General features: G+C 29.9%; 3 protein-coding genes across 4 annotated transcripts in view; 2 read left to right on the top strand and 1 right to left on the bottom strand.

Annotated features, from left to right (window-relative positions):
• Window positions 1-562: 562 nt before the first annotated feature.
• On the top strand, window positions 563-1374 carry ODA-Dnal1 (Outer dynein arm dynein axonemal light chain 1). Its single transcript, XM_076417584.1, has 3 exons — window positions 563-708; window positions 767-1065; window positions 1116-1374. The coding sequence occupies exons 1-3, from the start codon at window positions 651-653 to the stop codon at window positions 1317-1319; spliced, it is 561 nt and encodes a 186-aa protein (XP_076273699.1). The 5' UTR covers window positions 563-650; the 3' UTR covers window positions 1320-1374.
• LOC143204778 (uncharacterized) lies at window positions 1329-2204 on the bottom strand. Its single transcript, XM_076417585.1, has 3 exons — window positions 1907-2204; window positions 1738-1847; window positions 1329-1684 (listed from the first exon to the last, which is right to left on the bottom strand). The coding sequence occupies exons 1-3, from the start codon at window positions 2103-2105 to the stop codon at window positions 1505-1507; spliced, it is 489 nt and encodes a 162-aa protein (XP_076273700.1). The 5' UTR covers window positions 2106-2204; the 3' UTR covers window positions 1329-1504.
• A 291-nt stretch (window positions 2205-2495) lies between these two features.
• The window catches only part of UBL3 (Ubiquitin like 3), a 38094-nt gene continuing 15952 nt past the window's right edge, over window positions 2496-24637 (top strand). The window contains exons 1-4 of one of the 2 annotated variants that reach the window (XR_013007672.1): window positions 2500-2861; window positions 3795-3903; window positions 19796-20448; window positions 20501-23324. Coding sequence is in view for 1 of the 2 variants with exons in the window: in XM_076417587.1 (XP_076273702.1) it covers window positions 2832-2861; window positions 3795-3903; window positions 19796-19960 (304 nt within the window). In the remaining variant the exon portion in view is untranslated. Of the gene's footprint in view, window positions 2862-3794; window positions 3904-19795; window positions 20449-20500; window positions 23325-24637 lie in introns of those variants that run through there. The other variant, XM_076417587.1, reaches the window with a different exon arrangement.

Genomic DNA, 24637 nt, shown 5'->3' with positions numbered 1-24637 from the left:
TTAGAATTAAAAATAATAGAAAAATTAAAAGTTAAACTTGCAGAACCACTTACAGTCCACAAGAAACAGTATGGGAAATAAATTACATTTTTAAAGTAAAAAATATTGGGTATTTTATGAAATATGTACTTACCGACCCTTTAGGTAATCCATAATAACTAAAATAAGGATTTTTACAACTAATACCAAACAAAAAACACAAAACTGGCAAACAATATTACACTAACAATGTCAGTAAAAAAGTAAGACAAAAAGGGGGCGTTCTAAAAAGTCAAAGCACACTATTCAGTATAGTCAAAAGATCGCGTCATATAATAGACATAATATTAAAAATGACATATCATAATACTAAGTTGGGAAGCAGTCCTTATAACAATTGGCAATGTCCCTTCAATAGCTTGCTCGATTTTGTACTGAGTATCTTGCATCTGCGCTATATCTTTCTTTTAATTGTTTTTCCATTATCATTACCACTGTGTTCATCTTTGCCTTTTTAATACATTTTCCGGTCTCATTTGTTACTTGAAATAAGGTCTCGATGGTTTAGTATAGTGACTCACTTAGCTCTACATCATTCTATTATTGTATCCATGACTACATTATATCAATATTTAGAAGTTAAGTATATTTAGCATAGACACATCAGAAATATGTCAAAACCCACGACTATTAAAGACGCAATTAAAAGATGGGAAGAAAAGCATCCAGGTATTCAACAATATTGGTATTTTCAATACACTTAAAAACATCGCCAAACAATTTTAAGGTGAATCTATTGGCGAAGCCACCGAAGTTGGATTCCAATTCCAATGGCCGCCCATCGAAAAAATGGATAATTCCTTATCAGCCTTAACCAAATGTAAAAAGCTAAGTTTATCCACCAACATGATTGAAAAAATTGCCGGCATCAGTGCTTTGAAAAACCTAAAAATTCTCTCTTTAGGAAGAAATTATATAAAATCGTTTTCTGGACTGGAAGGAGTCGCGGAAACCTTGGAAGAGCTCTGGTTATCATACAATTTAATAGAGAAAGTCAAGGGTGTCCAAGTGTTAAAAAAGTTAAAGGTAAATTCATCTAGTTGCTATTTTATACAATAATACTAAATCATTTAAAGGTATTGTATATCGGAAATAATTTAATTAAAGAGTGGGCTGAGTTCGTAAAACTCAATGAATTACCATGTTTAGAAGATTTACTCTTTGTCGGTAACCCTCTGTATGATAGCATGGAGGAATCAGTATGGAAGGTAGAAGCCATTAAAAGATTGCCCAATCTAAAAAAGCTAGATGGTGAACCAGTTGTTCGTGATGAAGAATAAACTGTTAAATATTTAGAATTGTATTTATTAATTCAGCAAAAGCCGCTAGAAGCTTATTAAAAGTTATTCAATAGTAATATTACAGATAATGTATATAATATATCATAAAAAGCATAAATACTCAACCTAATATCACAAATTATATGTACCTAACATGAAATTGTAGTTAATGACAGATTTTCACCTCATTTCTTGTTTAGCTTCTTTAAAAGATGTTCTTTCCATTCTTGTTCTGGCACATTTTTTGCCCAATCTGGGATAGATTCATTTGGCAATTGAACGTTAAGCATAACTTCCTTAACTAAATCTATTTTCTTTTGGGTCATATCAATATCTACTTCTATGGGCCCAGGTTGTGCCCATACCTAAAAAAATATGTCAATCAAAATAAATACATCTCCACGATATAACAATTTACATCCTCTAAAATTTCTATATCACTTGGTACAATATCAGGTACAGGAATAGTAGATACACCAGATGCAGTATTCCCACTGTCATTGTCATTCTGTTCCTCAGTATCAGTATCTTTCAATGTTAAGAAATATATTTAAAATGTTATAAACAAAGCTATAATTTCAACTAACCTACGCTATCCGAATCGTAAATTAAATCACCATCGATGGGATGTTGTGAAAGAAGGGTATAGTTTCCCAGTCTGTCTTCATAACCACCCTCTGAATCCGAATCGCTATCATTTCCTTGGGGCTGTTCCAAATCAGCATTGGATGTTATTTCTTCATTCTTTGGTGTATTATTTAATAAACTGCTTTCGTTATTAACCATTGCACTGGGACTTCACAAACTGCGATATTCCTCACAAAATAAACTATACTGTTTGCTTTGGCATATAAATTCGTGATCAATAATAGAAGTCTTAATTTTAGAGCAATTAGTTGTGACATAGGGTCAACAGATGACTCTGACAATAACCTTCAAAGATAAGAAATATAATTAAAATAATACTATTAAAAACCTATTATAAGGAATATTTGAATTTTTGTTTTAATACCAATTAAATAATAACAATAATACTTTGTTTACTGTATAAAATATATTTCAGCTATTCATCTGCCATCTGTTGTGGCTTTCCTGGGATATATAAGCTCTAATACAGATACCTGCTACCCAATCTAACGGGACAAAGCAAGTGGATAGTGAATGAAGTTGACCAATGAGACACGCGCAAACGCAAATGCAGACTGAAAAGAAACTGATTTGTCGTCTGCAGTGCATTGTATTGTTTTTCATTATCTTGAAATATTATTTATCTGGTGCTTTTATTTTATCGTAATAACGTGAAAATCATAATAAAGGAACGGTTGCGTGAAAATCAGTTTAAAAAGAATACATTGAAGGGATTTAAAGCGAATAGAATGTTTGTTTTGTTATACCCTGAATCATCGAAGTTTACTAGCTGTCATGGTGTAGAAATGAGTGTATTAATTTAGTTCTGTGAAGGTTTACATCGGACCAAAAACAGTTTATTTAATGCCCTATTGGTAGACAACAATGTCAAACAGACATATTCCAGCGGATAAGGTGAGCACTATTTAACAGATCAACCGCACCCTTTTCCTCTCTCTAGGCAATGATTAGAAGACATAAGGCGACCTAGATTTTTACCCTTTTATAAAACTTCTTTGGACCAAAATAGTTCAGGTCAAATTTTATTGTTTTCTCCTTGGACGTTATAGATTCTTATTCATCAGAACCAACTTTCACTGCTAAGAAATTTATAATTGATTGAATATACTGACAACTTTGAAAGTTCTAGCATGTTTTCTTATATTGTCTCAAACAAGGAAGCTAAACACTGTATATTTAACATGTTGTTTAGTTATATATTCTAGTAATTAACCCTTTGTGGTTGTTGTAAGCTAATAGTGTACTTATTGATCATGTATACATTTAGCAGTAGTTCTATTACTGTAACAATTAAATTATTTAGTTAAAATTATCCATCAAGAATAGTTCAGTTAGTGCTGTTAATCGTTAACTTAAGTTATATTCTAATCACATTTTTTAACATATTATATATTCATATTACCATTACATGCTAGAGAATTAATAAATATATAATTATGTAAACATTAAATAATATTTATTGTTTATAATTTTTCATAGTTCCAACCGTAGTAAAATCACTAATAATTTCCCAAATTTTTTTGTATATTTTCAACCACAAATTGTTGGACGTTCAAAATTTAGGCTATGACCTCAGAATTTTTGACACCTGCTTTCTGCTTTGAACTTGAAATTACTCATTGATCACTGTTAACTAACGCAAACTTTAAAAATACAAAAACAACTTTTTTATCTGTGTTTAATAGGTTAGAATATTATGTTGAAATGGATAAAAGATGGTGATAATTCTTTTTGTTATTTTAATAGTTTGAAACTAGATTATTAGACATAGTTATTTCTTTGTTGTGCTTTTCGATGCCTCATTTGCCTATTTTTGTCATATTTCAGATAAATCTCAGATTAATACTTGTTAGCGGGAAGACTAAAGAGTATCTATTTAGTCCTAGTGACTCGGCGGGGGATATAGCTCAGCATGTTTTTGATAATTGGCCTGAAGGTTTGTAATTTTGAATATTATATCGTGTGATTTAATTTATTTTATTTTTTCTTGCTACACAAAGAAATGTATGCATTAACAGTTATATTTACATAAATCTCTTTATGTTATTGGATGGCTTCATTCGGTTTACGTAATAATTATAGTTCAACTGATATTTGCTTTTAATTTTATGCTTTTTAAGAGTAATTTAGTGTTTTGCATAAAGTTAATATATAAAATGTAATAGTATATATACTTATAATCGATATAAAGTTATTAAAGGCAACAAGAATGCGGGTGCCCCTATAAGAATTAGGTATTACTACTTTTAATCAATAATGGGGAATAACAATTTAGTATTATACAATTTTTTGTGGTGTACGAATAAACCACAATTTTTTGTTTTAACTTTATCTCATATTACATACGATATTTGCTACAAAATATGTTACATTTGCTATATATGCTACTTTTTGTTATGTATATTAAATTGTATTACAGGGTATTGAATAGAACGGCATAGGTTTTCTAATACAATCATCATTTAATCAATAAGTCACCAATTTTCTGCTATCGTCCTTTGTCTCGATGTAAGTTTCAAATGTCCTCCTTACTGATTGTTTCAATTTCGTAAATATGAGGGCTGTACGTTAAATAAGTGACTAACAGCAAATAAATTAGTTTTTAAAAAGCCAATGGAATATTTTACAATAATGATGTTCTTGTATCATGTATTTGCATGATTTACTTTGACAATTCATTATTGCTCAGAATTGATAACGAAAATATACCTGTTTCAAGTTCAAAATAATGTTTGACGATGTTAAAACTGTCTCGAAATAAGTCTTTACGTTAATTCATTACTGACAACGAATTATGAATTCATAATAACGCGTCAGGTACAAAATAATAACCGCAAGAACAAATTAAATCATTGTTGGTAGTGTTTAATATAATTGAATAATTTTAATTGTCAAGAAAAATTCAAAACGATTCATGAATAGTGCTATATCGACTCAGTGGTGGAAAACAAGTTATGATGCAGTTTATTTCACCATCCATATTCATCAGACTTCAACTGACACAAACTCATATGTTGAGGAGTTACATAAAAGTTACATTAAGTAATATCAAACTATTACTTTATTTTCGAACATTTTGTTATTAATATTATATAATTATTACGATTACCAATGCATTTTTGATAAAGGCCTAATGGCTTTAATCTTTATCGCGCTAACCAAGCGCACATGTCGTTGAACTTTGCTGGATACAAGTCTGGACAGGTTTGCCAAAGGACTATTAGGGGAATGAGACAATAACTTCCTAAAACATACATAATTTCTTAGTTAGTGCTGGCCTTCATTATCTATTATTTTATGTCATCATCTGGTACTTTCATAACAAGATAAATGGTAGTGGTACCCCACACGATGAAGCAAAGAAAATTGTTAATAATTTTCTCTAATTAATTTGTAATATTCGAATGAGTCAGATACGGTGTTTAACATAGTGTTAAGGATGTTTTTTGTTGGAAGAACTATTATGTTTTTAATAACAAATTAATTCTTTAACATATTTTAAAAGTGTATTGGCTCGAAAAAATTATCATATTATGTGTTGTACCATTTTGTTTTAATGTACAAGTTGATTAGTTCGATCAATTTTTTTTCTGAATGACAACTCACCGAATGCTGCTGCAGGTTGATTTTAAGATACATCAATATTGTCATAAACCGTCGTAATTTATGTCATTCAATGTTAATGATTCATGAAAATTTTCAGGTCAACAAGGTGTCCTCATTACTTAAAATTTTTTTAATGAATATTCTCGCAGTTACTGTATCTCTATGCAACTTTTATATACAATTTCTTCATTTATTATGACAATAGGGGTGAGACTTATAATGGCTGTCGCTTGTTTTTTGAATGATAATTTTCGGAAAAGGAAGTATAACTATTAGGTTCATCCAAGTTTGACGAAAAGCAAAAAATTGACATACAAAACGTAATTATTATTTTAAAAGTTTTCATCGTGTATCCTGTTCATATATAAAAATTATCATCACTCAAATCAGATGCAATATGTAGCATGTCGTAGAAAGAAAACAATATAGTCACAAGAATAATTAACTATTTATAACAACTGAAAATTCGCATAAGCTTGTAATATTTATTTTAAAATGTCTAAACAGGAAATTTCAAAGATAGTACTAGAATTATGCAAGAAAGTATATATCAAATAATTTTGAATGAAAATACGTTTTTACAACATGCTCTAACCAAGTTTAAATTCTACAATCATATATCAAAACATTCTACATATCATATATATGTTTTGTTTACTTGGAATTTATTCATTGTTTTAGTTATGTAGTTGTCATTTTTGTTAACTTAGGCGTCATTTATTTGCTATAGGTGTACAGTTATGAGGTGCACGTTGATCTTTCAATAAGTCAATAAGCGTCACATCTGGTCAGTTAGTGACTGAAATCAATCTACATGTGTGAATGATTGGTTTAAAATTTCATAAAGAGATTTATCTGCTTCTAAAGAAGCTTTTTAAATGATTTGAAGTGTTCTTATTTAATATTTTGAATGAAGTCGAAATCCAGTATCTGTGAAGTTAGTTAGTGTAGTAGGTGAAGCTAATTTCCTTCACTCCTTTCGACTGTTGGCTTTGATTCTTATTTCGCCTTCTCCCATTTCCATTTCTAATAATTTACACTTTATTTTGTTTAACCACCTCGATTTGGTTTTTCCTTATTTTATTGCCGCCAATTTTTATTCTGTTTTATTCTACTTTCGTTGGTTTTAATAAGCTTCTTAGTATTTTCATTTCTTCTACTCTTTTTTTTAGATTTTCTTGAAAAGACTTCTAAAACTGTTATCTTATGTAGAAAAGTGACAAAACAATCAAATTTAGCAGTCGTTTACTTTAATATTTCACATTTTCAGCAATATATTTTGTTGGTAAAAGTACATTTTTAACAATTAGGCTACGTTTGATAACACTTATCTATTTATCATGCATGTGTGTCTAAATGTAATTCATGTAATTGATTACATCGGGATATTTCTTAATTAGTAGTTAATTATTGACATTTTATGGGAAAATTATTTGTTGCTTTAGAGGCTTTTGGCATAAGACGTTCCAATTGAACATTGAAACATCTGTCCATATCAGTTTGGCTGTGTATAATACGTTTAATCTAAATTGATGACGTCAAAGCGTTGCAATGTTGCCACATCAATTCTGTGTTTTAGTCCATTTTCGCTTTGGCATATAACAAAATTCTAATCTAAACAAAATTTAACATTATAGTTCATTTAATGCACATATCACCGAAGGACACCAACTACAATTAATTATACAGCCACAATAGTTTGTAGGTTGTAGTTGTTTTATTATATTTACATTGAACTCTTTTCCACACCACCTATTATGTGGTAGAGTTCTAGGCGCGTTTTTTTATGTACTGGTATCCCCTAGAGGCCTAGTACACCTAACAATTGTATATTAAAATAATGTATTTTACTTTCATTACAGAGAATATATACCTTTAACGTTTAGTTCTTATTTTTTTCAGTATAGTGTTTCTTCGTTAAGTCATTTTGATATCACTGTATTTCTCCTTAGTTCTGTTACTACCTGTATACATTTTTCCTGATAAAACTATATTATAAACTATATTATCCTGATAAACTATGCTGATAAAACTATACTATATTCTGAACAATTACACACATATCTGTGCACACAGTTATCTTATATTAATGATATACTTATTTTTATTTGCTTCCACTCTCATCACCCTGTCTCGGTAATTATCAATATTAGATCATAATCTCATATCCGGAAAAATTTAAAACTTAATTTATGTATTGCAAGCCATTTTTTAAATGCAGCCTTATTTAAGGACTAACAAAACATGTTATGCAAAAACATCTTTTGTTTTTAATCTATTTTTAATATCATTTTACCATTTTACCCAATATCCTATTCTGAAATATCCATGTCTCGTCTAAATACACAATTTGAAGTAATAAGTTTTCCTCGATTTTATTATATGCTTTTAAGAACTGTATTCTTTTTAAAGCGATCTCTGGAAGTTCTATTAGACCTCTTCGTTGAATACCTTTACACCATTTGAATGCTATAATTACCCAACAGTGTATGAAAAGATGTTCTACATCCTTCAAAGATCTGCATATCTGTTTTCTAATGGATATTTTCCACATTAACTGATTGTTCACAATTCCATCATTTGTCAATTTCTTCTTCAATGTGTATTATCGAGTTCATCCAAACCGAAGGTGTTATTAACCATTCCTATTTCCAGCACGAAGTACAATATCAATTGTTATTCTCACATTTACCTTTTTCCATCAACTTTTGTTGTCATAACACTATTTTTATTATTGTTTTGCCATGAGTGACCGTTGCGTATATTGGTCCCATTCTGAAATATCCATGTCTCATCTAAATACATAAATTGAATTAATAAGTCTTCCTTCATTTTATTATATGCTTTTAAAAGTTATATTCTTTTAAAAGTAATATACGGAAATTCCATTTCACCTCTTCGATACTTTTCAGACTTCGTTGAATTCAAGATAATATTTTTCATTTTTTGAGATATTTCAGTGACCATGTCCATACTAATATACAGTGCAGCTGCAGCGTGCTAAAATAATTTCAATCAAATTAATATTTAATAGTAAAAAGGCTTACCTCTCAAACGAATTTTACTGGCAAGAGGGGGTCTCCATTACCTCGTTCCTGTTCAAAGTAGCTGATTAGAGACGCAATCTGTTCTGTCTGGCTTCGGAATTTTCAATAAGAGTAATAATAAGCAGCGATTTGAAATTTATCAGAACAATCCAAGCATTAAAATAACGTTTGCCGGTTTATAACCTCTTATCACACTATTGTCTTGAAGAATTTTGCATACGTTTGACAATCGGATGATTTTGACAAGCTAGTTCGGTTACACGTTCGAACTTATCAGACAGCATTGTGTCTCTTTTTAACTGGATTAACATAAGAAGGAAAATATTTTCTGCAGGCAATACATTAAACATTTTGAAGACGTATGTACAAAAAAACTTTGGATAGACTATATCAATATTGCTTTGCTGGAATGTACGTAATATATGGATTTAATTTTTTCTTTTTGATTATGTGCATTCCGATTGGTCTCATTAGCACGCCGTGAGTCATTCTTAGCTAAATACATTCCCCACGGCCGGACCGAACTTTTCGATTGTTTATGGAAATAGGTTTGGCCTGGCGAGCGTTGCGACTTTTGACATCCCGTTTCGGGTTAAGGCGTAACAATCTAAATTCGTACCTCTACGAGGATTTAAAAGGTAACTGAACTTTTCCTGCTGGACTCATTCTGCCTGTGTAATTATAATCTGCATAATTCAGTAGTTCGAACGTTATCATATGGATCGGGTACAATAACAGAGAAATTGAGTTATATTAATGAAGGTTCGTGACCTCGACGGGTGACAAACGACGACGAAGATTTATAATAGTTGCTTGTATGTAAAAGTAATCTACGCTTCTAACGTTAACCCATAAAATGTCAAAAGTTGTGAAGGCTTGGATTTGTTGTAAATTTAATAAATTATAATCACATAGAGTCTGGATTGGTGGATGATGGATGCTTTAACAACTACCATCCATATCATCGACTCTTAGTTTCTCTACTATCGGGTCTAAGGAAACAAGAGTCTAAAAGGTATCTAAGTAGCAGTTGCAGTATTCTCATCATTTTTGAAACATATTTTTACAAAAAGTTTCAGATAAAAATTATTTGAGGAGTGTTGTTAATGTCTGTCTCAACATCGTTCTTTTAACACGGCATAAGTATAGTTGCCAGAAGGATGGATAAACATCGTAGAAACTAATGACAAACATTTTGATTAATATATATTGTTCCAACGTATGTCAATAAATCAATAAAACATTTTAATTCAAATATAATAAATTAAAGTAAGAAAGATTATTATTGGCACAATACGATATCAAAAGTCATATCAAACAATCCAAAAATTCGCCTTTTTTTTCTTTGAATAGATGGTTTTTGTAAAAGTATATTAATAGTTTTTGTTTTCTAAACCGTGTCACATTTTATAACTTACATACTATTACTACTTCTTCTATAATCATGCATTAAATCTTGTCAAAATTAAGTATTAAGTGTCAAACATGTTCTTCAAGATGCATGTTGTGAAAATCGTAGAATCGTAGAAGATAAAAACATTATTCATAGAGTTTATATTAATAAATAAAGATAAAGCTTATATTATATTTATCATTATTAACTTATATAGCTCTATTAAATTTTCAGAAGAAAATCACTTTCTGTGGCAATGTTTTTTTCCTGCAGCAAGAAAATATGTCATTCTGAAAAATGGAAAGCACTCTTGAATATATAGGGTGGGGCAAAAGTCCATTGACGCAATTTCCGCCGAGTGGCAATAATGGAACGATTATTTTCAATAAATATTGTCACTGCTCGTTCTTGTGGCGTATATGTATCCATAATAAAATTTGGCCCTCTACACGACACAATGGTTAAAGCTAAACTGAGCTAAACGTCACATAACCAAAATGGCGCACAATCAAAATAGTAGCGGGACTTTTGTCCTACCTTAGTGTCAAATCAAAATGGTAGCGGGACTTTTCCATCGCCCTATATATTGTTATTTATCTTACTGATCAATTTTTTATTACATCTTATATTAGAAACGCTTAATAGAATCTTATTTAAAAAAAATAATTTATTTATATATTTCATTTATAAAAGTTTACACAATCCAAGTTTTAGTATTGTTAAGTGACAAGAAGTCATCCATTTACCCATTAAGACACATCGATTCAATCATCAAGAGTCATATATCATTAATTAGTATTTGAAATATATGTGAATACCAATTAAAATAAGTAATGAATCAAAATGGCACCATTTAGAAAAATGTTAACAGATAATAAAAATGTATATATAACTTTAAAATAAACTTTAAGTAATAAACTTAAATTATTTATTACAATAATATGGGAATCACATTTGTTGTACACTTAACAATACTCTTTGAAGATAATTTGTGAGCTAACAAAAGAACTTCCTGTTCGTTATCAGTCATAATTTATGACATTACATACATCATAATGATATTAAAAAGGAGATTCTCAGTATGTTGATAAGCGCTACGTATAACGAAGGAAAAGATCAGATATAAAGCTTATATATAATTGGTATATATTCTTAAAACATTGGCTTTGTTATCACATTACTTTACTAACAATTTTGAATAAACATCAATGTTTTCCAGCATTTTTATAGTATTTTCGTTGAACGATGATTAGATGTATGACAGGCTGTAGTTTCATCACTCAATTTTTGTACAGGGCCAAACCTTATTATACACTTTAAAATTCATAATTTATATGCAAGACAAATGATCTTTATTCTTTCGCATCTAATTTCATTGTGTACTGACTGTAATCCATTTTTCTAAAGCACTTTTGGTAAATAAATTCAGTGACCATGGTTGATAGAAAATTCAAATTTAGATCCAAAAGCGTTGAAAATTTCATAAAAAAAGAAATGAATGATACCTCATGAAATTGGCTTTTTAAGTATATAAAGGCCTTTTATATACTTCAAAATTGTATATTGTCATTTTTGGCAGAATGGTGGCTTTATCTCACTCACGACCTGAGTCATTTAATTTTCGAAAAAAAAAGATCGATTGCAGATTATTTCTGTATAGTTTACTGTTTTCTCGACAGTGTCAAATAATACGATTTTGTTAACGAATTAACGTAGTTTATTGGAATGATGACGTTAATCAAAGTCACATACACTATTGTTGTGTTTGTTTAACGAAATGGTATTAATTGATTTATAAAAATTAATTTATTTGCATCTCTAGGTCCTAATTAACAATTTATTTGATAAAATGGAACTAGAAAATATAGCAATCCGCGAAAATAGTTGACTAATTTGAGTGAATTACGTCAGTGTTCGGTGAAGGGTGCTATAGGGATGTAAGAAGTACGGAAGAAATATAAATATACGTTATAGATTTACTTTCCAGGTGACCAGAACAATCTATTCTATATTCGCAAAAAAATTATGGGTTTTTAAGTATATTAACATTTCTTCAAACAACCTAGGATGCATACGTCATTTTATTCTGTTTATACTTCGGCATTTTGTTTTTTTTATAGTCGATCGTTTTTTCTGCCTTTGTACAGGGCCAAACCTTATTATACACTTTAAAATTCATAATTGATATGCAAGACAAATGATCTTTTTTATTTCGCATCTAATTTCATTGTGTACTGACTGTATACTGACGTCATATCATGTCTTTTGGTGCCAGTAAGCGTTCTATCCCTGAAAACTTTATTTAATGCAAAAATGTATGTTTCAATAATCAAGTAGTGTTTTTGAAATAAAAAATACTAATAGAATAGAACTATTCCAGTTAGCCTATTAAACAGTAAAAGAAAACAATCTCTCACAGGAAGGGGGGCTAAAAGCTATTGACCGTTATTTTCTACAGAATGCGCTCGTTATTAAGATCTCTAAATATATTTATGTTTAAATGTATTTTGAAGTCATAAGTATTTGAAATACTTACTATGAATTACATTTTTAAGACGTTTTTTTTATATTTTTATCCGGTCTTATCTAGCCTGGTTACTGGCGTGACTGGGTTGGTTATACCCTGACCTGTTTTCCACTGTTGCCTATAAATACATTTACAATTACAATCACAAACATAAAGAACATCCATGCCCCAACATGATTCAAACCCGCGACTATCGCATTAGTTGGAGGACCGTCCTGTCGTATTGACCACTGCGCCAACGAAGCGGAGAGGTAATTGAAATACAACTACCAAATATGTGTATTTTATTTACATATTTTAATTACAAATGATTAAAATAGTGTTCAACCCAACATGTACACATAAGTTCTCATTGTGACAACAGATATCTCCTCTTGTAATGTATAAGCCGATGCGTGGTCCAGCCTGGATCCAGCTCCTGTTTAGATCAATACAGAATACCCTTACCCTGGTATCTGATTATTCCATTTTACATAATTTGCGGCAATCAAATATTGAAATATAGCAAAATATATTAACATTCTTCTTCCCATGGACGATACATTAAGTAGAACCAAAGCCATATTTACGCATTCATATCATACATGCCAGAAAGTATGCTAGATTAGAGAAATGAACAACGCCACCTATGCTTTACTCAAGAAGTAAAATTAAATACTTACTTTGACGGCCTCTTTCAGTAATCCAACAGAAAAAAAACAATTGAAGGATACTCCCATGTCCCGATTTTAACGATTAATTCCGATATTAAAAATGCAATACGTCCAGTTGGACGAAGTTATTTCAGGCCTATATTGATCGATACCATTTTTGATTTGTTAAAATTTTATTTGGTGCCTTTATACTAAATAAATAGCTTAGATAGAAATATAAAAGTAAAGCCTAAATCAATTAAATATGAAATAATTGTGTTAGAAATTCATTAGTATTTAATGAATGATTAATTTCTCATATTTAATCGGAAATGCGATGTTGCAAGTTGCGGCAATGATATAATTTTTGCTGTTAACAATAGTATTAACAATCGAGTTGCTAATAATATAGATGCTGATAGGGTATATATTCGGAATGTTTTTATATTATCAAATGTGTTTATGTTTGTTGAAGATATAAGCACGTATACAATTGTTGTGATTAAAATATTAAATATACAAGGACTAGATAATAAGTAGCCATTTTTATCATATAGATTATTACTAAACAATGGATCATTAACCATAAAATGTTTGAATGAGCAGTAGTGAAATATTTAGATCCAAATCGATGGATAAATCGTGTGTTAGACATAATTAATTATTAATTTTGACTAAAACTATAATACTTTTAAAAAATTACATCTTCATTAGATATATTAGTACAGTCTTAATTTACAAATTGATTTATTACTACTGTTCTGTTGTACTTGCATTAATAGACGAGCGAGCGAGTACGTGATTAATACATTAGTATGTAGTTGCCAAATTAAAATCAAACTAAACTAATTAAGCTAGAGTTAAGAATAAGACTTGTACACTATACAAGTACTTGTGGTTTGGTTCGCTTCAAACTTCTGATTTCCTGCGTGAAGCTGTATTGCTTCCACGTTGCTGTAATTTAGCGACCTTATTTAACGTTTTAAGGTGAAATCTTGGATCACTTTATAAATCCGTTTGATTTCGAGGTCATCATTCAGCTCTTCGTTGGTTACGTAGCGATAAACATCGGTAATTAATAGTAGAACTTTTTTGGGTGCGTCGGATTACTAGTTGATGTTTTAGTGCAACCCCATATATGCACCCCATAAATCCAAATCGGCTTTATGATTGACTGATAAAAACAATCTCTTTGATTTTAGATCAAGTTGAGAGCATCTTCCGACTACCTAGTACAGTTAACTATAATAAATGACTTTAATAAGAAAAAAATATACTTTTGGTAAGAAAGATACTTCTAGTCTTTCTAATAGATGACGCTAAAGTCTCATCTATATCTATATATAGAGTTTAAAAGGTAATCATCGTCGTTCATCGAATTATCAAAAAGTTATTGCACTTTAAATATTCATATAGTCCAGAAGGATATTTTGAATGGGGAATGTGTTGTATTCCATCACGACAAAAGTTAAGAGAGAGTTTTGATACGTCCACCTGTAGCCTAGATCTTGCCACGTGCGAATATCGATTGTTTTGGGATCTGCAAAAGGTCTCTTATGATTTCGCATTCGAAAATTCGGTTATACGCATGAGCATAAAGCATTATCATCTTGGAATATAGCAGTCTTTGGCTACAATATGCTAGTCAAGAACTTCATCATTTAAGACATGGAAGCATTTATTCCACAAAATATACAGATATTAGAAGGGTATCTCCCACCACACCTGTGAACAAGTGCAGCGTTGATTTGCAACCAGAGGGCGCGACTGACAATATGAGTAGCTGGAAATTTAAATTATTTTAATAACAGTTATAGCAATAATAATAATAGTAAAAATAAAAATGAAATAAATGTTTAAAAATACATTTTATTTAGATATATTTAAAATTTACATTGGTAATATTATTTCGAAAACGTAATATAATAAAACTGACAAAAAAAATTATACTTTAATAAAATATTGAATATGGAACATTTTTATTATCTTATATAGAACTGAGCCAAATATAGAGTACAATACAATATATATATATATATATATATATATATATATATATATATATATATATATATATATATATATATATATATACATACAGTTGATTGAAAATACAGGCATTTGGTGATATAAAATATTGACAGACTGCTTGATAAGTTAAGTTTTGTGCATAATCTGGGAATTATATAGAACAGTCGAGACATCATTTACCCACAAAGTAAGAAAAGTCCCTGGCTTTGTCAAATTACATCTATCATACCGTCTGGCTTCAATAACTTCATTGTTCAGCTCAATAAGGTTTCCTGACATATTTCGACTAATATTTTCCTTTGCTTTTTTTCGACTAATATGTTTAGAAAAGACTTACAATTTAAATAATAACTGGAAACCGCATCCCTGTTAAGTAATGCTCTTCCACATTTTGGTTTGTAATCAGCCTGTATAAAATGTACACTACAAACTCTTTTGCTCTTATTTAAGCTATTTCTGACATAGAGCAGGATCCCTAGGAAAGCTGTGCATTCTATTTGAAACGGTACTACATCCTGGGACGCAACACCACACAGCCGCCAATGAATAAACTAAAATACTATTTCACATGCGCTCATATAAGATACTCTTCTCAATATATAATTCTCAATATTTTTTAATTCATTCACATTAATCCAGTCAGTAATGTGAATGATATTCTACGCGAATTAGCGTTGACTTCCGTTATAAAGTGTTTCTCAATCTTTTGTGCCCTTTTATGAATGTTAGCCTTGTGGAGCTCCCACTGTGCTGTTTTTGTCCGAACAGTATTACTCCAGTAAATGCTGTGTTTTGCTGTCACTTTTGCCGCGGTAGATTTGTTTTATTGTCTGGCCACTCAAATATTACCTACGAAACTTGGCGTGTAAACTGAGCCATCTAAGCGTCGCGTTATTTACATGGAAACAGTCAATACAAGTGGTCTGTCCCTTGTTTATAATAATAATAATACTTAATGCCAATATTTTGTTAGTACACTCTTTCAGAATGAAATAATATATTTGAAATTTTAATATAAAAATATTTAAGACTCATACGAGGAAATTAAATATATATATAAATATAAATAATAAATATAAGTTTATAAGTAATGACACTCATAAATATGTCTATTTATATATTAATGAGTTTGTATTACAGTATATATTTGGTGCAGTCCCAAATTAAAAGTAAAAGTCTTTGTATTTTCTAAGTAAAATTATTAGTAGATAAAGATATTGGCAGGCTTAACGCCAGGAATCAGGTAACAGAAACTAGCTAACATAATTAACAGGTCAATTGAAATAGGTCCCTGGCCTGACACATAGATGGTGTCACTAGAATTAAATCTATATGTTTTTTTTAGTTAAATTAAAACAAATTTAATTAAAATTAAAATTTACAAGTCGTACTATAAAAATGGTCTCGAAAAGTTGGAGGGTCGCTATAATCAGTGTGAACCTGAAGGGAATTATGTTGAAAAAAAATAACTAATTTTGCCAAAAAAATATGTTTTACTATGGTAGGCCGGGGATTTTTGAATTAACCTGTATAGTGGGTGTTATTAAACAATGTAATAATTATTGTTGGTTCGACCTCTACCTCTGGCTCGCAACCCACGTTAACCTATTGTCCAAAAAGACCCTTTATTATTTAAAAGGATACCCTAAAAATATAATTTAAAAGAAGTTTCTATCTTTTCTGTTGACATAACCAATTGTACCAATAAAAATATGTAACTGTATATTAATACACTTTGTTACGTCTAAAATTAAAGGTGAAGGTTTTTCAGAAAGAAACATTTAAAACTCTTTGGGAGGTAAATAAATTATTTTATTTTGTGTTTATGTACATATTGGTCTTGACACTCGCCCATAGTTTTTAACAATTTATCTCAATATTTACTCGCCCATCTCGCAAACTATGCTAAACAGTTTTCATTTTATCAATAATGTTACTGATACTTCTAATAATCATGCATATTTAACACATGGTTTAATACATCCTTGTAACATGTCCTTTTCATTAGAATTGTAGATTTCGTAAACATTCAAGGTAATGAATCGAATTGTGAATTTCTTTTATTGCTTTATTTTACACTTTGGGATAAATTATTGATGCGTATTAGTATATGAATAAGGCCTGTAAGAGGGACCGGATTAATATTTAATAACATTATGAAAAGTGTCGTACTTATATTTAACCTACCTAATTGTTTTTATTGTTGTTAAATTTAAATATCGATTTTTATTTAAAAAAAATCGTATGTTTTATTATATGTATATTTATTTAGGAGAAGATTTTTAAAATGAAAATATGCCGGCTTGGTGGCGTAGTGGTAAAGGCGATGGGACGGTCCTCCTACTATTTCGATAGCCGCGGGTTCGAATCCTGCTGGGGCATATATATATATATATATATATATATAAAGAAAATATAATTTTAATGATTTATTTTTTTCCATATGAGAAATGAACAATATGAGTTAATAATATTTTGTGAATTTGTATATACAAAAATAGAAATATTGTTTAAACATAAATCAATTGCTCTTTAGAACAGAGTATAATTTAAATAATTCGGGAAACATGTTTTTATTTTTAGATCAAAAAGTAAGTGGATTTGCGGGAAGTGGTATAACACACCTTTACAAATATTATTGTTGTATAATTAGAGCTTTTGTTGTTAGTGAAAAGGTCACCGTATTTGTCGAATTTTTAACAATTTTTTAAATAATTCAATAATTCAACAATAACAGTAGAGTTTCCAGGACCATTTCTCCTATAGATCAGTTTCTACAGACTGTACAAAAATGTTTCCAAGATCTTATAATTTTCATTTCTCCGCATTGTTTGATGAAATTGGTGATCTAATATTTATTGATATTTTATATTGTTCTTAACCACCAAGTCGTCGACTTTTAATTAATTATTATTTATAGAGCTTTAATTTATATTATATAATAAACTTTTTAAAATATTGAGATATTTAAATCGCATCGTATATTGTAATTACTTAAATAGAGTTCAACATGTTTTTTTTTTGAAAATCTTTGTTTTGAATATATTTTCAACAATAAATGTTCCTTCCAATTCTTGAGTTTACTTGAGTTCTATACGATAATACATGAATTATCATATGATAAATAAAAGTATAATTCAACAGCACATTTTTTTAGTTCGATATATTTTGTAATACTAAAGTATATGGTATCAAGATTTTTGTTTCTCTTGGATGACCAATAGGTTGATTCATCAGCAGAGATATGTTCTAGGTTATCTGGCTTCATTGCTTCGATTTAAGCTCCTTCCACATTAGATATTTAGTCAATAAATCTACTACCCAACATATTAAGACAGCAAGGAAGTATTTTGATTTGTTATGTTTAGGTGGACAATAAATAGCAGACATTGTTATTGGCCCATGAACTTCCTCATTTGTTACTTTGGTTGCTTGTATATAGTCTTCATTAAATTTCTCTCTTTCATAACGTTTTATCTATGGGAATGGTTGTGACATGCACCTGTGCTTTAGCATGTGGTGTCTTGTGTGGTATTAGTTTATTTTTGTTAATTATAATTATTTTTTGTATGATGTATTAATATAATTTTTCTGTTCCACTGTAAATAAATATTCATTGCATCTTTGTGGTATATTAGGTCCATTCGCATTCCAAATATTAATCTGTTTTGTAAACAGCAGCATGGTTTTCTCCAGTTCATCACTTTTAACGCCCAAGAACCATTTGAGTTTGATATGGTTCACCATTGAGCTGGAGATATGTTGAATGTTTCTACAATAAGTTAGATTTTTTGTCAACCATTTAATTATGAAATTTGGAAAATATTTTCTGATTTTACTGATCTCGCATTCACCTTGTTTGTATTGAAGCGTGCACAACAGGACAAAATTAATAAAATAATTTGTCATAATTAAGATTGTACCTAAGCACACATATGTAAGATTTAATTAAAAAATAACTATGAAAATAAATATAATTCACCAACGAGTTAAAATATAAAACTGTAGAAATTAGGAAAATAGGAAAATGAAAAATAAATGTGCTGTTGTGAGATTAGAAAACATTGTTACGAGGTACAAGTAAGTCATTTGGCATTTTTTCACCTACGAAAAAGTACTTCAAAAGCAGAAACAATTGGGATACAAAAGGAATTGTTTTTGTAGATTACCGCCAATATAATCTCAGATAAATATTGTATCCTTTGGAGTTTTGGATATTGAGTGTTGAATGTAAACGTTTGGTAAAGAAGAGCCTGTTTACTAATGACAAAATAATTATCAAATAAAAATATGAATGTTTCAGTATCCAACTTATTCGCTAGAGGATTTTTTTATCATAAATATATTAAGACTGTTTTTATTGCTGACAAATTAACGACGGGGAAATGTTATCACTAGAAAATACAAACATAATTGTTACGAACCGAATGATTCATTATGTTATAGTAATCCTGATAAAAATTACTATTGTTTATGACATTCTTCTATACTTTAGCTATTTATAAGTGGCAAGAAAAGATAGGATACATTTCTAGTATTTGTCACCTTGTCATTATCTCTCTATTAATCAAATGTTTATGTTTGTTATTTAGATTGGCGTCAAGAAGCGGTTTCCAAGGCCGAAATCCTTAGACTCATATATCAAGGTCGATTCTTACACAGCAACGTGACTTTAGGGGCTTTAGGCTTACCATTTGGAAAAACCACCGTGATGCATCTGGTACCTAGAGAGAATCTTCCAGAACCAAATTCACAAGGTAATTATTACAGGTCGCCCCTTAATTTTGTTTTGTTTTTTTAATCAACCAATCGACGAGATGATTGTAATAAACACTTACAAAAACATTGATTTATAATAACTAGTGATCGCCCTTTGGTCTATTCGATTATTATTATGAGTTCGTTTATCTCATGATAGAGTAAAATGACTAATCTGAAAAGTTATATATTACCAAAACTTATTTTCACAGTATTATTAATTTAAGATCTGAAATGTATTTGATACATAACATTAATTAAAGTAATAAATGTCTCTGTATTAAAATATATACAAACTGTCTCAAGAACTAACACTCACTAATATTTTTTAAATTGCATTTAATTAAATCTAATTTTCATTAACTTTGAATACTCAACAAATTATTAATAAAGTGTAAATTACTACGCTCAGTGGCGTACATTATAACAAAGTATCATAAGTAAGATTATTTGCAGAACTGTATCAACTTCAGAACATCAAATATAAGTATACATGATCTTTATTTACTCTTTATTTTTATGTTTGTTTATTAAAACAGAGAATATATAAATAAAACAATTTTGAAATGCATGTATATTATAAAATTATTTTTTACACTTCGGAAGTGAAACTTAAAGCAATGTATTTACAATCATTAAATTAACTATTTATTTTCCAAAACTTAGTTCTATAAAGTAAACTACTACTCTACTAACGGTCTACCCTGTCTTATGTCCCGCAACTCACCAACAAATGAGGAATTAAAATTCTATGAATCTATTTTATAACTGTTAATACTCTTTGCAAGAATCATTTTAACTCTACTTGCACAAATTAACGTATTTATTATCTGCAAATATTCGGTCAGTGATTTGTTAAGAAGTGCATTTACTAAACCCATCACATATTAAATATAATTTCCTATATTATTTGGTAACCGAAAAAAGAATAAAATTAATAGGGACACCTATACGCAATAATTAAAACAAATGAGGCCTAATCTGAAACGAACAGCGTTGTTTACTTCTATATTACGTTAATTATACTTTAGGCATAATTAAAGAAACTTCCAATAATAAAAACCATCGACTGAAAACGGTTGCAATAGTCGATAGTCAAAAAAATGCACGGTTCGACTTTTTTTCCATTCGTAATGTCAAACGAAGATGTCGAATCCTTTCCTGTATAAATTGTGAGGGAGGAATTTTTAGGTTCTATTAACCTAAACAAAACCTAAAAACTAAAAACGTACAATAACCATAAATACTAAATAAAAATTAAACAAAAATTATTATGTTGCAGGTATAGTGGAATATTTTACATGTATACTCATATAACTCATATAAATCAAGTAATATCATTTTATGAGCATGCCAAATATCTAATGAGTCTTCTAAACGCCCAATAAGGGGCATTTCCAAATACCGCTTATATTGTAAAGTTGTTGTAGCACCTGGTGTAATTATTTCTTTCATTCTAGCTAGTTTTTTATCCAAATGTCTTCAGATGAAATATATTCTTCGTCAGTATTTGTGACTTGAATTTCGAGTTCGAGTGTACTGTATTTATATTTTTTGAAGTTAGAATGGAACATATCTCTTTTGTGATAATTTCTTCTATCGCCTCAGCATTATTTGTAACACCAAATATTGATTCTTTAAATTGAGGATTGCAGATAGCAGAAGTTGAGAATTCTCTTTCAAAATATTCTCAAACCATAGAATGTTTAGCTGAATGCATCGTCCTACTGAAAAGTTAAAAGTTAAATAAAATAATAAAAGTAGATTGTAAAAACGATTTCTCTGTCTCACCTGCTGACAAAATAAATCTTAACTAAAAGGTGTCGCGACCATCATTATTTTCTTGTATTTTTTAATAGCCAAGAAAATAAAACAAAGAAAAGAGTTTTCCTAGTAGAAAATATATTTATTAGAAATATTTAGTATAAATATTATATAGTTTAGAAATTTAACTGTCGATTCAATTTCTGGAACATTTCGAATAAATTTTGTTCTGAAGATTTTAGGAAAGATGTTTTGACAGTCAAAAGACTTTAAAAAAATCATTGCCATAAAAACAGTCAAGAGTATTTTACTATTTATTATTCACAATTTTAATCTTTTTACCCTACTACTTACCAAAAAAAAATCATAAAACTGTATATAATACATATAAATCTATATAAGCCTAAATTCGGCATATTTTTGTCAAGGTCGAGGCTAGGACTACCTGACTGTCGTTAATGTTACAAATCAGTCGAATGAAACTAGTAGAACCGAAAATAGTAACTAAAAGTACACGACTGAAACAGTCGATAGTAAATAGTAATAAAATTAGTCGGGCCGAAAATAGCGACTGAAACAGTCGATAATAAAAAGTAGACAATTACTAAACAGTCGATAGTTGAATCAATTTCACTCGAAAGTTCCCAACGCTGGTAAATACTTACATTAGAATGGTTTTGTTTCTGTGAATAAATAACGGATATCCAAACTATACCGGCTGCTCCGAGTCTTGTAAGATTTAACCACTTTTTTCAAAAACCACCTTGGAAGGAAAATACAACATATAACTTTATATATCTATATGTATGTATATGTGTATATAACAAAATAATTAAAGTAATATATAAATAAGACCTGTACCCATTTTTTGTAGAAATAAATTTTATTCGGGGTAAACTAAATACGTAGAATTACCATAAAGTAGTTTCTCAAAAATACGCATCTAGCCTGTTGTTGTTTTGTCGTCAGACTATACACGTGTGTTTTGTATTGCATAACGTTCCGTATTTTTAAATTCGGCATGGCAAAATTGTTGGAGGTCTACCGAATGCCCAACATATTTAACATTCCTCGATCATTTCATTGTTAATTAGCTGGGCGCTGTAGGGATAACGTTTGTAAATGTAAATTTTATCGTTATATAACAGTTAATTTATCGTTTTATTGGCGGTTTATTGTTCTTATCTTTATTATTATTATAATGTTTGACTAACGACTGAAAGTGTTATGTAGTTTAAAGCTAATTAAATAAGAGTAGTGTTTGTTTTTCGTAGAAAGGCAATAGTGTCTGTGCTTGTCAAAGAAATTTGTATTTGTTTGACGCCACGGTTTGATAAAGATGCGTTAGCCATAAAATTTTAGGCGTACATTTTTTAAATTTGGGTGTTTTTGGATTTTTTTAGTGTTCCAGAATGATAAGCTTTTAGATGTCTTTGGTTGATCACTGTCCCTGTTTAAGAAGATAATATTCCTCATCTTCTATAGTAGTACTGTTAGTCCTAGTACTTTTAGTTATTCAATGCATTTTCTTAGAACCTCAACAATCTGCTCGTAGGCAATAAGTATTATTATGTGATTTCCGTTATACAATATCACTCTGAAATCTTATTCTAGATGCTATTCTAACTTATTCTAAAGATTATTAAATCTCACTTCATGTGTCTGTTAATCAATTCGTATGGTAGTTTGCGTTTGAGCCTATACACTACACTGTTATCGCGCGCATTTAAATCTATGGCGAGTACATTGGGATGCACTAATAGTCTTTTAAAGTACTTTGCACTAAGACTTCGAATCACACTCGTTATGGGTTCTAAGGAGATATCGCGACGAATCAGTTTGTTGGAGATGTAATATTGGGCATCGATGATGACTCGCAACACTTTATTCTAGAACCTCTCGAGGATAGCTATGTTAGATTTGCTAGTTGTACCGCACAGTTCAATACCATAGGTCCAAATGGACCTAAGTATTGACTTTAACAGATTAATTGAGAAGTCCTCGGCCTACTATAGTAAAACACATTTTTTGACAAAATTAGTTTTCTTTATTCAACATAATTCATCCATTGTCACATATCGACGCAAAAGTCGGGTTTATTACGCTTGATCGTCTTCAAAGGCTTCTCCGAATCATCAACTCGTTGTTTTTTGTCAAAAGTGAGCTCGTGCGGCACCCACTTTACACAGAGCTTTCTCATGCTCAAATATTCATGAATGATATGATGTACACGGTCAGTTGATATCTTTAGAATGTCTGCTATTTCATTCAGTTTCAATTTACGGTCATTCAAAATCATTTGATGGATTTTTTTAATGTTTTCTTAGCATATCAATCCTTGATGGTTGATTTTCCTGGGGCAGTGTCCAGAAACTCGGCATCAAGATAATATTTTGCTTCAGCTGTGTATTTTTTCCTTCAAAGAGCAATATTTTATCAACAGGCGAAATTCTTTTTTATCCATTTTTTTCACAATAACAAAAGTTGCTTCAGTCAAAATGCTATAATTTACAAACTAATGATCCGACAGCTGTCAAATTTATACACCCATCTTTTGAGGGTTAGAGGTAACTAAAAACAAATGGATTTAATTCTAGTAGCGTCATCTATGTATCACGCCGGGGACTTTTCAATTGACCTGTTAGAGGAAGCCTTATTATCTAATGATAATTTAGATATACGCCATACCAGCCAATACATTGTTTTTAGTTAAAGCCCAAGGTGTTTGCGTTTTGTGACTATATGTTTTTTTCATGTCAAACGTCGATCAGAATGCATTCCGCAGTTCATGATTATTAAATTTTACTGAGGGACATGTTGTTCTACAAAGGGTGAATATCACATGGGTAGATTTTGTCTCATTGTCACAATTCGACTTTGTCTCATTGTCACAATTCGACTTTGTTAAGATG

This window comes from Rhynchophorus ferrugineus, unplaced genomic scaffold (assembly GCF_030347505.1).
Source record: "Rhynchophorus ferrugineus isolate W39M unplaced genomic scaffold, kcgeb_rfMv2 rfM11, whole genome shotgun sequence".
NCBI classification, from domain to species: domain Eukaryota; kingdom Metazoa; phylum Arthropoda; class Insecta; order Coleoptera; family Curculionidae; genus Rhynchophorus; species Rhynchophorus ferrugineus.
The sequence above is the reverse complement of the archived record's forward strand: the minus strand, read 5'-3'. Positions and strand labels throughout refer to the sequence as shown.

What these genes read in the sequence shown, in the direction of transcription:
- ODA-Dnal1 (XM_076417584.1), top strand. Translation starts at nt 651, where the DNA reads ATGTCAAAACCCACGACTATTAAAGACGCAATTAAAAGATGGGAAGAA. An exon ending in ATGGGAAGAAAAGCATCCAG is followed by an intron (nt 709 to 766) that starts GTATTCAACAAT and finishes AACAATTTTAAG; the next exon opens with GTGAATCTATTGGCGAAGCC. An exon ending in AAGTGTTAAAAAAGTTAAAG is followed by an intron (nt 1,066 to 1,115) that starts GTAAATTCATCT and finishes AATCATTTAAAG; the next exon opens with GTATTGTATATCGGAAATAA.
- LOC143204778 (XM_076417585.1), bottom strand. Translation starts at nt 2,105, where the DNA reads ATGGTTAATAACGAAAGCAGTTTATTAAATAATACACCAAAGAATGAA. An exon ending in TTACGATTCGGATAGCGTAG is followed by an intron (nt 1,848 to 1,906) that starts GTTAGTTGAAAT and finishes TAACATTGAAAG; the next exon opens with ATACTGATACTGAGGAACAG. An exon ending in ATATAGAAATTTTAGAGGAT is followed by an intron (nt 1,685 to 1,737) that starts GTAAATTGTTAT and finishes ATATTTTTTTAG; the next exon opens with GTATGGGCACAACCTGGGCC.